Consider the following 13,248-nt stretch of genomic DNA (forward strand, 5'->3'; position numbering starts at 1 on the left):
TCTAGGCAATGTTAGTAGTCTCCTTTAGATCTTTGCCACAAAAAGATGAAAATAAGGCATTAGCTGGTGTTACTTTATAGAACTGTAAATACTCCTGATTTACCTGGAGCCCTGATAGCTGAACTGCCCTTTGGAAATCATTTGCTGATTGGAAAAAAAATTTTTTTGCTTGGAGCTGTCAAAGACCAAGAGTTTCCTTGCAATTCCTTCAGATCTTCATTCGAAATGTCGCCTGTGGGTGAGAACTTCCCTCCCTACTCTCTGTAAAAATTGTTATTCCCAGCCCCCACCCCTCCGCCAAGCACCCCCCCATGCCTGCTCTGCTCCATCCCCCCCTCTACATTTTTATCATTCTCCACGGCACGAAGCACCATTTAACAATACTCTAATCCAACTTTTCCAATTGAGACCTAAGGCATACAACTCAATGTGTTCCAGTTTTCAGAATCTAACACCACAAAAAACATAGTATATTCTCATCACCCCAAAAAGAAACCCTGGGCCCATTAGCAATCTGCTCCCATTTCTTCCCACACTCCGTCCCTCCTCCCCTGCCACTACCGGTACACCCCTAGGTGACCACTGATCTATTTTAGTTTGTCTATTCTGGACATTTCATATAAATGGAATTACATGTATGTGGGTATTTGTGACTGACTTCTTTTACTTGACACGTTTTCAAGGTTTGTCCATGTTGTAGAACGAATCAATATTCCTTTTTACAACTAAATTATATCCTGTTGTATGACTATACCACATTTTACCAATCTATCAGTTGATGGACATTTAGGTTCTTTTTCTTTGGGGGTTATTATTAATAATGTTGCTATAAATGTTCAAGTTTTGGGGTGGCATATGTTTCCATTTTCTACACAATTTTATGGGTTTTAAAAAATAGTTATCTGCCTCCCCAATAGGAAGGCAAGCTCAGAGAATCTTGTGTTTTGCTCTATCACCAGCACCAAATACCACACCAGCAGAGTAGGTGCTCAATTCATACCTGTAAATTAAATAACTGTTCCCCTTTCTCCTCTGTGGACACTCAAGTCTATTGTTGGTAGAATCCTTCAGTTCCCCTTAATTCTGGTCCTCACAGGTCAAAAGGAGAGGTACCCCTCCAGGCCCAGCGCCAGCTCTCCAGGATATTCCCCCAATTCCAGATCTGGTTATACTACACACCAGTCCCTGCTACATCCACATCAAGTGGATCTGCTTCGCTCCTGACCCTGGGACCCTATAATAAGGAAATTCTGCGTCTGGGTAGATCTCTGAAATGTCAGACTCATTCAGTTGTTTCTTTAGGGTTTTTGTTGTTGTTTGTTTGTTTGTTTTGTATAGGGCCAGCTGTTATTACTTATCAGAGTTTTATTGTTTCCTTGTAAAAGAAAAAAAGATCTTGAAGAGTTACATATTCACTAGGGAACTGCAGGGTGGAAAGAATTTACAAGCCTGCTTTTTGCTTTACGGTGAACCAGGAAGAAAGGAAGTTTTCATCAGAAATGGTTTTCTTTTTTTGTGTGTGTGTGGTGCTGGGGATCGAACCCTGGGCCTTGTGCTTGCAAGGCAAGCACTCTACCAACTGAGCTATCTCCCCAGCCCCAGAAATGGTTTTCTGATAAACAATAATGAGTTCTGATTTTTAAATAACTTTGTAACTTGGATCATCTCTATGTTGCAGACAGTCTGTGCATTTAACCAAAACCTCACCTCCCCCCAAATAATAACAGCTGACAAATATTCACACTGATCCGTAGAATTTTGCATACACGGTTGAGACCCTGTGATGGGACAGCCCTGAGCAGAACTTGATCCTGGTGTCAAGAAGGTCACAACATGATGCGGAGGAGGACAGATGCACATTTCAGTCCGAAAGCTGGAAAAGAACTTCTGGTACTTCTTGTGCCCTTATTGCTATGCAGTGCTTAAAACTCTCACTAGTTAGATGCCAAGCATTGTATTAAGTGTCGGGGATAAAAAATATGGATGTCACTGCAGCGGAAGTGTTTCCAGTGTGCTCTAATATTGTGCAGAAAGCACTCTGAGAACATGCAGGAGGGAATGGTTAGTTTTGATTAGGGCCACACATTGGAAGTTGGTCCAGAAGAATTTTAACAGGTGGAGACACACAGGAAGGGCATCCATGTGAAGAAAACAGCACCAGCAAAGGGGGAGCAAGGGGGGACCATGGGTCAGATCCCTGAAAACAAGAGATAAAGAGGCCCAGGGGCTTAGAATTCTTCCATTCAACTCAGCGATTACACAGCATCCCAGTCAAGATCCTTGTGAGAAACAAGGCCAGACCAGGAGGTTTTGACTACAAAACCCAATGTGACTATCCCATGGCTGCAGGGACTCAAGAATCTCCTGTTGCTCTCAAGCCAGTCTGAGCCCTAATGCCCACACAAGGTCAGCAGCAGCCTGCCATTTCCACCTAAGCCCCATGCATTTAGCAAGCTCCTGCATCTTCCACCTGAATGGCAAGGAAGAGCTAATACAAGGGAAACTGCTCAGGAAAAAGAGATGAATCCCGCCCCATGCCAATATAGAGAAAATCTGCCATCGTTTAGCCTGGAGGCTTTGCTCATTAGAATCACTACTCAGATGGGAGGGTTGCTCTGGTGGCATTCCTATCAAATGTCAGGAACTCTCCGGGTCCTCGCTGTCCCACATGGAGGAGGAAAGGGTTAACTGAGAGGGGAGGATGTTGGCGGTTTTTCTATCTATTACTCAAAAAACTTACCTACTCAATAAACACACGAGAGCCAATACTCTGTTTTTGAGAGAGCGGGTGTGACGGGTCCGGCCACACCAGCTCTGGCCTCTTTACAACAACCCAGTCGCCCAACTCTCCTTTATTTATAATATGCAGGTAAAAGGGGGCAAGGACCCAGAGGAGCTTCTTCTGTGATGGATAGGATGGGGTGGAGTTAGGGGAGCCATCCGCTTAGAGTGAAAATTCCAGAAGGAGACAGGGAGCCACTCCCGGGAGCTCCACATACTTCCGGGCAGTTCCTAGCAGTCAGGCCTCTATGTCACATGGCTCAAACTAGCCTGACTCTGCTAAATAAGAATGGCTTCCCACAAGGAACCATGCTGGACATCAAGTATACACAAACCTCATTAGCACAACACGGCCATTTTACAGGCAAGGAAACCAAGGCCTTAGAGAGAAGAAACTTTATGGTTACATCATAGGTCATTGGTCCCAGGCTGGCTGGCCAGAGTTCCTGCTTTTGATATAAGGATACAATATGATTTCAGCAAGGAAATGAACTGAGAGAAAGCACTGAAGGAAAAGAAAGTTCAAAGACATGAATCCAAAGGAGACCAGCTATCAGGACATTTATTCATCCTTTCAAGTTCTTTGCATGTCTCCATCCTTGATTCGCTTGAGCCCCAAGCTAAGGGATAGGGGGACTAACACTTGCCAGCCTAACATAGTGGCCTAATTTTCTGTCAATATCCAAAGGTAAGATGGATTGGCTTCCAGACAGAAGTCTCAAGGGTTGTACTAACCCTGGCTTCTAGGCCAGGAGCTCAGATGCTAAGTCGGCATAAAATGTACTTTTTGTTGAGTTCTATTCTCTCTTTTGTCCCAGTTCTGATAACTGCATAGAGCGGTGTGATGCTCTAGTCTTTTCAGAACCAAGACATTCACTTTCCCAGCTGCTGGGAGGGTAGATTGCTAAAGACTGCACAGTCCCTCTCTGGGAGGAGCCTTTGGCCAATGGGAGCTGCCACACAAGGTTACTCATCTTCGCTGCAGGCAGCCCATACCTAAGGACAGGCAGGTGTAAAGATGCAAAAACCTACTCCTGAACCTAGTGTAGGGTAACTCCCAAGAGTCATTCCAGTTCAGAGCTCCCAGTGAGAATGCCCAAGAACTGTTACAAATGCTTCACACTCATAAATAACTCAAACAGCTCTTTTGCCCATTCCTATCTCTTATTCCTTTGCAGGTGAGATTCTCAAAAGCACGCCTCCAAATCCTTTTTGGAAATCATTGCTTCAGAGTCTGTTTCCTGGGAAACTCATCCTAAGACAGTTGATATGGAAGTAGATTATATTTTGGAGCTGGACCACCTTGTAGCCAGCCGTCAATGAGGATGCTGTCATTTGTCAGTAGAATACATGCAGGTGTAGTTGTTAAAATCTTCATGGTTAGTGACAGGGAAGGGATTGTGCAGGCACTGTAGTATCTCAGGAGTGTGAAACATTTTGTAGGAGTAGCTGTTGCTATAAGGATTATGAAATCAAATGGCTCTTGCTGGGTCTTACTGATGCACTAGCAAAAACAAAAGAAGGTTGAAGAGATTAACCACCAATTTAAAGGGAAAAGTCAGAAGACTTCCATTTTAACACATAATAAACTGTTTCCTGCTAAAAGGGGGAATAAAACTGAGTCTGGGTTTTTAGATGAAAAACATTGTTTCAGGAAAGGATGAGCTCTTAGCCGGAGCAGGACTGCTACACCAAAGTCAGGTTCTGATGGGGAAGGAATGGATGCTCAGATGGACTGGGAACATCTTGATTGATGCACTTGAAAATATCCAGTCCTTAGATTCCCTGAACCCACTGAGCTCATTTCTCTCCCGAGATGTTAATACCCCCTAGGCTTAAAGGTGATGCATAGGCAGCTGCCTCTGAAGACCACATGCCATTATGCCTGAGGATCTACCTCTGGCCACCATTCTGATAAAGAAGGTTAACACAGTCAGGGAACTGCCAGGTTGGCTAAGGAAGGGAAAGGACTATAAACGGAATGGACTGGTCAATATGTACTGGCCGGAGCTGGGCAGGTTTATATGAGAATGGATCCCCAGAGGAATGCAGCAGGAAGTGGAACATAGCGTTGGATAGGGGAGTTTATCAATATGGCTAGAATTTGTGTTTTGTTTTTGTTTTTTTGGTGCCAAGGATTGAACCCAGGGCCACTTAACCACTGAGCCACATCCCAGCCCTTTTATTTATTTATTTATTTTAATTCATTATTATTGTAAACAAATGGGGTACATCTTGTTTCTCTGTTTGTACATGAAGTAGAGGCATACCATTTGTGTAATCATGTATTTACCTAGGGTAATAGTTTTTGATTCATTCTGTTATTTTTTTTCTCTCCCCCCACCCCTCCCACCCCTCTTATCCCTCTATAGAGTCCCTCCTTCCTCCATTCTTGCCCCCCTCCCACCCCCTATTAAGTGTCATCATCCGCTTATCAGTGAGATCATTCGTCCTTTGGTTTTTTGAGATTGGCTTATCTCACTTAGCATGATATTCTCCAACTTCATCCATTTGCCTGCAAATGCCATCATTTTATTATTCTTTATGGCTGAGTAATATTCCATGGTATATATATATACCACAGTTTCTTTATCCATTCATCAATAGAGGGACATCTAGGTTGGTTCCACAATCTGGCTATTGTGAATTAGCAGCTATGAACATTGTTGTGGCTGTATCTCTGTAGTATGTTGATTTTAAGTCCTTTGGGTATAGGCCAAGGAGTGGGATAGCTGGGTCAAATGGTAGTTCCATTCCAAGTTTTCTAAGGAATCTCCACACTGCTTTCCAGAGTGGCTGCACTAATTTGCAGCCCCACCAGCAATGTATGAATGTACCTTATTCCCCACATCCTCTCCAACACCTATTGTTGCTTGTATTCTTGATAATTGCCATTCAAATTGGGGTGAGATGGAATCTTAGTGTAGTTTTGATTTGCATTTCTCTTATTACTAAAGATGTTTCATATGTTTGTTGATTGCTTGTAGATCTTCTGTGAAGTGTCTGTTCATACCTTTAGCCCATTTGTTGATTGGGTTATTTGTATTCTTCAAGTAGAGTTTTTTCAGTTCTTTATATATTCTGGAAATTAGTGCTCTATCTGAAGTATGAGTGGCAAAGATTTTTTATTTTTTAATTAAGAGACAGGGTCTCACTAAGTTGCCTAGGGCCTTGCTAAATTCCTGAGGCTGGTTTTGAACTTGGAATTCTCCTGCCTCAGCCTCCCCAGCGCTGGGATTACAGGCATGTGCCACCACACCTGCCTTAGAATGCAGCTTCTTTAACATCATATGTATGACCCTCGTGATCCAGCGTTTGCATAGCCTGCCGACCTGAGTTTTCATCCCAATTTGTTCTCGCTAGTTCAGTTATACCAATCCACCTAGACAAAGTTCTTTCAGTTCTCTGTAAAACCACTAATTACCCTCTGCCTGGAATGTTTACCCTACTCCACTCCCCATTTTGCCTCTGCCTTAGATGCCTTAGACGGAATTCTCTTTTAAAACTCAAAACTCAGCCCAGCTGGGAATTTTATTGTTAATAAAAGTAGAAATTAATTTTTTTTTTTTTTTTTTTTTTTTTTTTGCAGTACCAGGGATTGAACCCAGGGTTTGGGGCATCATGTGGCTGAGCAACATCCCCAGGCCCCAAAACAAACTATTTGTGAAGAAACACTAGATTAATAGATCTTAGTTTTGTGAGCGAAATCTATATAGTTAGGTATAATTTTAAAGAAAGTTCAGGACTCCTGACAAAAGGAATAAATTTAGAGTCAACACATGACACAGTTTGTAGTTATTCACTGAACTACAGCAACATGATATTAATACTAATGTTTCCCTCAAAATAAACTTCGAGTTTGACCCAGTGTCCTTCCAGATGACTGAGAAGGTGCGCAGGTGTCTTCCCAGCATTCTCGGGGGTTGGGTTGCTCTCAGCCCAGCGCCGTGTTTCGTGGCCAGACTGCTCCAGTTGGCTCCCTGTCCGTTCAAGGGTAACACACCAGAGATGAGTGGTCTCTGTCGTTTTCTGAAATATGCTATCCTGGGCAGACTTTCACTATGAAAATGTCTATGGTTCGCACACATTATTCCCAGCTGGAAGTTTGGGGCCAAGTTTAACAGTTACATAACAATATTTCACGTGAGAATTTTTGAGCAGCTCAACGGAGACAAGAAAACAGACGACCTTGTCCTGCGGGGCATCACTACGTCCTGATGAAAAGCAGGCCTTGTGTTTCACGTGGAAGGGAACCTTATTTGGGAACCATGTGGACAGAGGCAGGGAAGCCGAGGAGGGCTGGAGCTCTCACTGGCGTTTAGTCTAGCAACAACCAGAAGGTTCCGGCCACAATCGCCTCCCAGTATAAAGGACGTTTTCATTCAGGTCGCGCTTGTGCAGCTAGGTGTGTGCAGAGTGCGAGGCGGCGCTTCGGTTAGGTCAGGGCACCCGGACGGAGGGTGACACCATCACCCTGCAACATGTGTGACCCTAAGAATTACCGGCGCGGGCAGGGAATCTGGGGCTGGGGGTCTGAGCGCGAGGGTGGGTGGGAATCCTGCGCTGCGGGTCGCGCGAGGCGGAGGCGCAACACTGTCCCCGGCTGCGCGCTCCCTGCGCCCCGCAGTTGCCCGGCGCCCGCGCGCCTCGCCGCGTCCAGCGGGCTGGGGACGGCGGTCCCCGATGGCCGGCTCGTGCAGGCGCGGCCCTCGAGCGCCCGCGCCCGTTGCGGCCCCGGCGCCCGCGCCCACCGGCCGGCGCGTCCCAGCGCGGGAAGCGCGGCTAACGGCTGCAGCTGGCCCGGGGTGCCGCGGGGATGGCGTCGGGGTCCAGGGCTGGCGGGCCTGAGGACTCGGTCCGCAACATCAGCCCCGGCAGGCTAGGCAAGAAGGCTGCCTGCGCGTCGCCCGGGGCCGTGGCCACCCTGAAGGACGCCGCCGCGTCCCCGGTGCGGTCGGTGGTGGCCTCGCCCCGCCCGGTGAAGGGCAAGGCCAGCCGGGAGGCGGCCCGGCGGCGGCTGCAGCTCCCGCCCGCGTCGCGGGCCGAGGCCGCGGGCCGGGCGGCCGAAGACGAGGAGGAGGAAGAGGAGGAGGAGGAGCCCCTGCTCTCTGCGCCCGAGGAGGACGCCGAGGAGGCTCAGCCGCTGCCCGCCGTCTGCACGTCCCCCATGCGGGGCATGTGGCGGGACGAGAAGGTGGCGCTGTACTGCGACCAGGTGCTGCTGGGCTGCAAGGTGAGTCAGGCGGGCAGGGCCACGGAGCCAGCCTGCGCTTGGCAAAGAAACGCCCGCCTTCCCAGAGCTAGCCAGACCCTGTCCCGGGACTGGAGTTAGACGTGGAGCAGAGACTGTCGGCCAAGGGGACAGCCCGGATGCTGTCGGCTAAGGGGACAGCCCGGATGCACAGGCCCTCTGAGAACTCCTGCGAAGTCCAAGCCACAGGGCTTATATTGCCAGGCACAGCCTTATTATTTTTAGTTAACAATAAATCATGCTCTAACATAAAGGTGGGATTTACTCAGACTTGACTTTTGCACCACAATACGAAGATATTTTCTAGAGAAAATACGTGTCAACACCAAGCAGAGCATAAATGGTATGTGTTAAACCTGTTTTTTTTTTTTTTTTTTTTTTTTTTTTTGGAGTTATAGCAGAAGAATTTGAATGCAAGTATATTCACTGCAGTGATGTTATAAAGTATTTTAAAATAGAAACTAAATTTCCAAAAACAGTAAAGAACCTACAGTGGCTTCATATAAGGGAAAACCATACAGCCATACAAACTGTTTTCAAGAACTGTAAAATGAATTGCTTTAAAAAAAAGGGGTGGGGTGCTGGGACTGTAGTTCAGTGGCAGAGTGCTTGCCTGGCATGTGTGAGGCACTGGGTTCTATCCTCAGCACTGCATAAAAATAAACATAAAATAAAGCCAGGCTGTTCATCTATAACTACAAATTTCTTTTAAAAAAGAAGATGAAACAAAGCATGATCTGGATGGATGGATATATGCATAGAAAAAATACTGAAAGAAAATACACCAAACTATCTATGGCAGTTATCTTTGGCTGCCAGGAGCAGGAATAATTTTTTTTTTTCCTTCACATTTTTTGTATTAGAAGCTTTACCATATGTTATAATCAGAAGAAAATTTAATTTTAAAGACACCACTAGGACCATGCAAATGACCAATTTACATCTGATATTGAGGGTTGGAGAAGGTCAGGCCTATTAAAGGCAATAGAAAAATATGTACATAAGTTATTGTGTCATTAATCAGGCAGGGTCTATTGACCTAAGTTTCCTACTAGGCTTAGATTATCACCCTTGAAGTAGCTGAAATTCAGTTAAAAAAGATCAAACCAACATTTATTGAGTGCCTGATATTCATTTGTTTTATAAAATGGATTCATAAAATTTTTATGAATCGAATATGTTTTATTTATGTTGGAAGGAGCAGAAGAACTGGGCACTGAACCCAGAGGTGCTTTAACACTGAACTACATTCCCAGTCCTTTGTATTTGTTTATTTAGAGACAGGCCCTTGATAAGTTGCTGATGCTGGCCTTCAACTACAGATCCTCCTGCCTCAGCCTCCTGAGTGGTTGGGATTACCGGTGTGCACCACCATGCCCGGCTCTGAATATATTTTAAATATTTAGGTCATTTCATCTTTAAAGTTCAGAAGAAGTAATTGCTATGTTTTAAAAGAAAATTGCTATGTTTTAATATGTGTAATCGCATTCCTTCTGCTCAGTGGATTAATAAAACAAATGACTTGAGGACACAGTAATGTAGATAGCTCATCTCTGAATTACTGTGCCCAGTGAACAGATCTCTTAAATTTATTTCTATTTCTTAAGGTTTATGATACTTTCCATTAAATATAGTTTCAGTTAAAAATCTATAAATTTTTCACTATTTAAGGTGATATTGGTTCCATTTTTAAGTAGGAGTCAAAATACTTGTTACAAACTTGTAATTTCATATATTTATACATATTTTTCATTTGTTAGGCAGAAGATGCTGATGAGGCTATGAGTAAATACCTATCAGAAAAATTAAAAATAAAAGACAAATGGCTTGGAGTCTGGAAGACTAATCCTGAGTTATTCTTTGTGAAATATGAAGAAACTTCTATCCCTTTTGTTGGTATACTGGTGGAGGTAAATAATTTTACTTAATTTTGTTCTTTGAATAAAATTATCTGTCCTTTCAAAGACTATTAATTTGGGAATTTGAAGTTTCTAAGCAAGTTAATAGTAAAAAGATAAGGGTGAATATTAATGGACTTTTTCTTGTAAACAGTTATAATTAAATGGAATCTAGTAGTATCAGACAATATTTATTAGCCTGGTTTCAGTTGGTCCAATAATGTAAAAACAGCAAAAGTAATCTTGAAATTTCAGTAATTTAGCTGTAACAAACTTGGACCATCATTTCCATTTAATCTTCAGTTACTGAATTATGAGGTTTTATTAGTTCAGAAGAGAAAGAAAAATGGATCAAAAAAATTGGCAAAATTTAAATTATGGAATCAGCCTAGGTATCTATATCAGTGGATGAATGGATAAAGAAAATGTGTGGTTTACACACAATGGAGTTTTATGCAGCTATAAATAATGAAATTGTCATTTCACTGAACCAAGGGGAGGGAGAAGGGAGGTACCATAGAACAAAATTGACCTAATTATATTTTGTGAAAGTATGAATGTGTACAATGAATTCAACTATTATGTCTAATTATAATGCACCAATAAAAAAACAATAATCAAAAACTATTGGCAAAGTTTGAGATTTTTTCCCTTTGAAAAGTTTCTTTTTTAGATAATAATCGTCTAAGCTGTCATCTAAGATTCTTCTCTGTTAGATCTATAAGCCAAATATTGTGGCATATTTTATATCATCAGTTTGATTCTTTTAAAGGTCAATTATCTTTGTATAGAAATTAATATCTATAATTACAACTGCCCCAGGTAGATATTTCAAATCTGTAGATTGAATCACAAGAAAAACAAACTCATTACATCAGACACTACTTGAAAACAATTAAAAACTATATGTTCCAAGGAAAAGTAAGTGAGTGGCAATTTTGCAGATAAAGAATAGCATATTTCCAGCCATAGAGATTAGAAAAGAATAGAGTTAGAATTAATTTTTCAATAATACGTACTTGGGCTGGGATTGCGACTCAGTGGTAGAGCACTTGCCTGGCATGTGTGAGGCCCTGGGTTCCATCCTCAGCACCACATATGAATAATTAATTAAATAAAGATCCATGGACAACTAGAGAAATATTTAAAAATAATAACAATAGTATGTACTGCTTCTTTAGAGGTTTGCTCATCTTCAGAGTTTTGAACACCCTTTTCCTGGATTGTATGTAGCTTCTCTGACTTTCTTCATCTGGATAAAATAAGAGGACAAGTACTCCAGGAGGCTGAAGCAGGAGGATCACAAGTTTGATCCAGGAGGCTGGGCAGCCTCCAGGAGGCTGGGCAGTTTTAGCGAGACACTGTCACAAAGTAAAACAGAAAAAAGGGGCCTGAGGATGTAGCTCCCCCCACCCCACGCCCGGCCACACACACACACACACACACACACACACACACACACACACACGCTCGCACGCACCTGGGAAAAGCAGATAGTATGTTGGCGAGTTCTAATTCTTTTAATTATGTGGTAATGAAACAGGATGAGCTCTTGGGACCTCCTGAGATAGTGCTGCACAATTCAAGACTGCTGTTCTGAGGGCCTTGATGCTTTATTCTCACTTGAGTTGAAGCATCAGCAATGCTGCTTAACGCTCTTCTGAATAATTTATTCCAGTGGATTCCAAGTGCTCTACCACTCAGCTACACCCCTGGTCCCTTTTACTGTAATTTGAGGTAGTCCCACCAAGTTGCTGAGGCTGGCCTCACACTTGCAGTCTTCCTGATTTAGCCTCAAGTAGATGGGATCACAGGTGTGTGCCACCACACCAGCAAATTGCTCCCCGCTTTTTCTTTTTTTTCCTTGAGAAAAAGGAAAAGTTACATTGCTATGCTAGTGATACCGCGTTTACCGGTGACAAGTCCTGCTTCCTCAGGTGTTGAAGTATAATGCCAGAGAAGCAGGCCAAGGCAAATGTAGACTAGAAAGTAAGAAGCTTCATTAAAGAAAAGTAAAAGCAGACTCCTCCTGGGTGGAAGAAGGGGACCCAAAGGCGGAATCCATCGGACTGAGCAAATCTTGTCCTTTTTATAGGTTTTGTTCTCCCCGTTCTTCCCCCCTTATCTCTTTCCTGTTCTTTCCCCCTTCTCTCTTTCCTGCCTACGTGATTAGGCCCTGTTTTGCATAAAGTGAGAAGCTGTGGGCAGGGGGAGACCAAGGTGATTCAGGCAGGTAAGAGCCCAGGGGGCATTAATTAGCATCTCCTTGCCTGTAGTCCCTGACTAGGGCAGGTAAATTTGGTTATCAATGGGCTCTGCAGGTCCTTGACATTCCATTCTCCCGGGGCAGTCTCCAACTTCCAGAGGCAGATGGCTTTCATGGCCTCCATTTCCTCGATCTGACCTAATTCCCTAGTCTAACTGCCGGTCCCCAATTCTGGCTTCACTAGCACAGGAGAAACATGGGGACTCATGTCCCAAAGCCTACGATTCTGCCCATCGGCAGGAATGGGGCTTTAAAAGAGGGAATGCAAAGGCTATATTCCATGTGTTCTTTGTTGGAGTTGTAATTCACTTGTCAGTTTGGGAGATAGTCATTCGTTTTGTTTGTTTGTTTTTTGGAGCAGGGATAGCCAAGGATTGAACTCAGGGGCACTCGACCATTGAGCCACATCCCCAGTCCTGTTTTGTATTTTATTTAGAGACAAGGTCTCACTGAGTTGCTTAGCACCTCACTTTTGCTGAGGCTGGCTTTGAACTTGAGATCCTCCTGTCTCAGCACCCCCCCAACCCCCCCCAGCAACTGGGATTACAGGCATTTGCCATTGAGCCCGACTGGGAGATAGTTATTTCTGAGATCTTCTGGCATCATCCCCAAAGGCTGGATTACTTCATTCCTGTGGTGGGTGTGTACTCAAGGACAGATAAATCTGCCTAAAATGGGGAAGAAAGAGATTAGGGAGGGAGAGATTAGGGAGCAGCAGGGAAGAGGAAGAGAAAGAAACATATTTATTTTAAAATAAATTGCAGTGGCAGAGCAGCAAGGGCTATATTCAAAGCATAAAGTCCCCTATTGTCAATTTCTACATTCCATATCTATGGAAAAATGGGCTATGACATCTCCAAGCTGCTTCCTGTTGAAAGGGCAAGGTTGGGGGAAGTAACCCAGTCCTTGTTCTCCATCAGGTGGGGCATGGGCAGTTAAGGGCATTCAGCATCAGAGTAGTCCAGAGGTCCCCAGTGACTGATGGCAGGTGACTGGACAAGGCATACATAGGGCAGGGATCATGCTAAGTCAACAATATACGAGACAACAAA

General features: G+C 43.9%; 1 protein-coding gene across 1 annotated transcript in view; it reads left to right on the plus strand.

The window, feature by feature from the left end:
- The first annotated feature begins 7,338 nt into the window (after positions 1–7,338).
- Positions 7,339–13,248, plus strand: part of SHCBP1L (SHC binding and spindle associated 1 like) — a 43,638-nt gene continuing 37,728 nt past the window's right edge. The window contains exons 1-2 of the mRNA XM_079107485.1: positions 7,339–8,014; positions 9,793–9,942. Coding sequence (XP_078963611.1) covers positions 7,598–8,014; positions 9,793–9,942 — 567 coding nt within the window. The 5' untranslated portion in view covers positions 7,339–7,597. The remainder of the gene's footprint in view (positions 8,015–9,792; positions 9,943–13,248) is intronic.

Source organism: Sciurus vulgaris, assembly GCF_902686455.1.
Source record: "Sciurus vulgaris genome assembly, chromosome: 12".
NCBI lineage: Eukaryota > Metazoa > Chordata > Mammalia > Rodentia > Sciuridae > Sciurus > Sciurus vulgaris.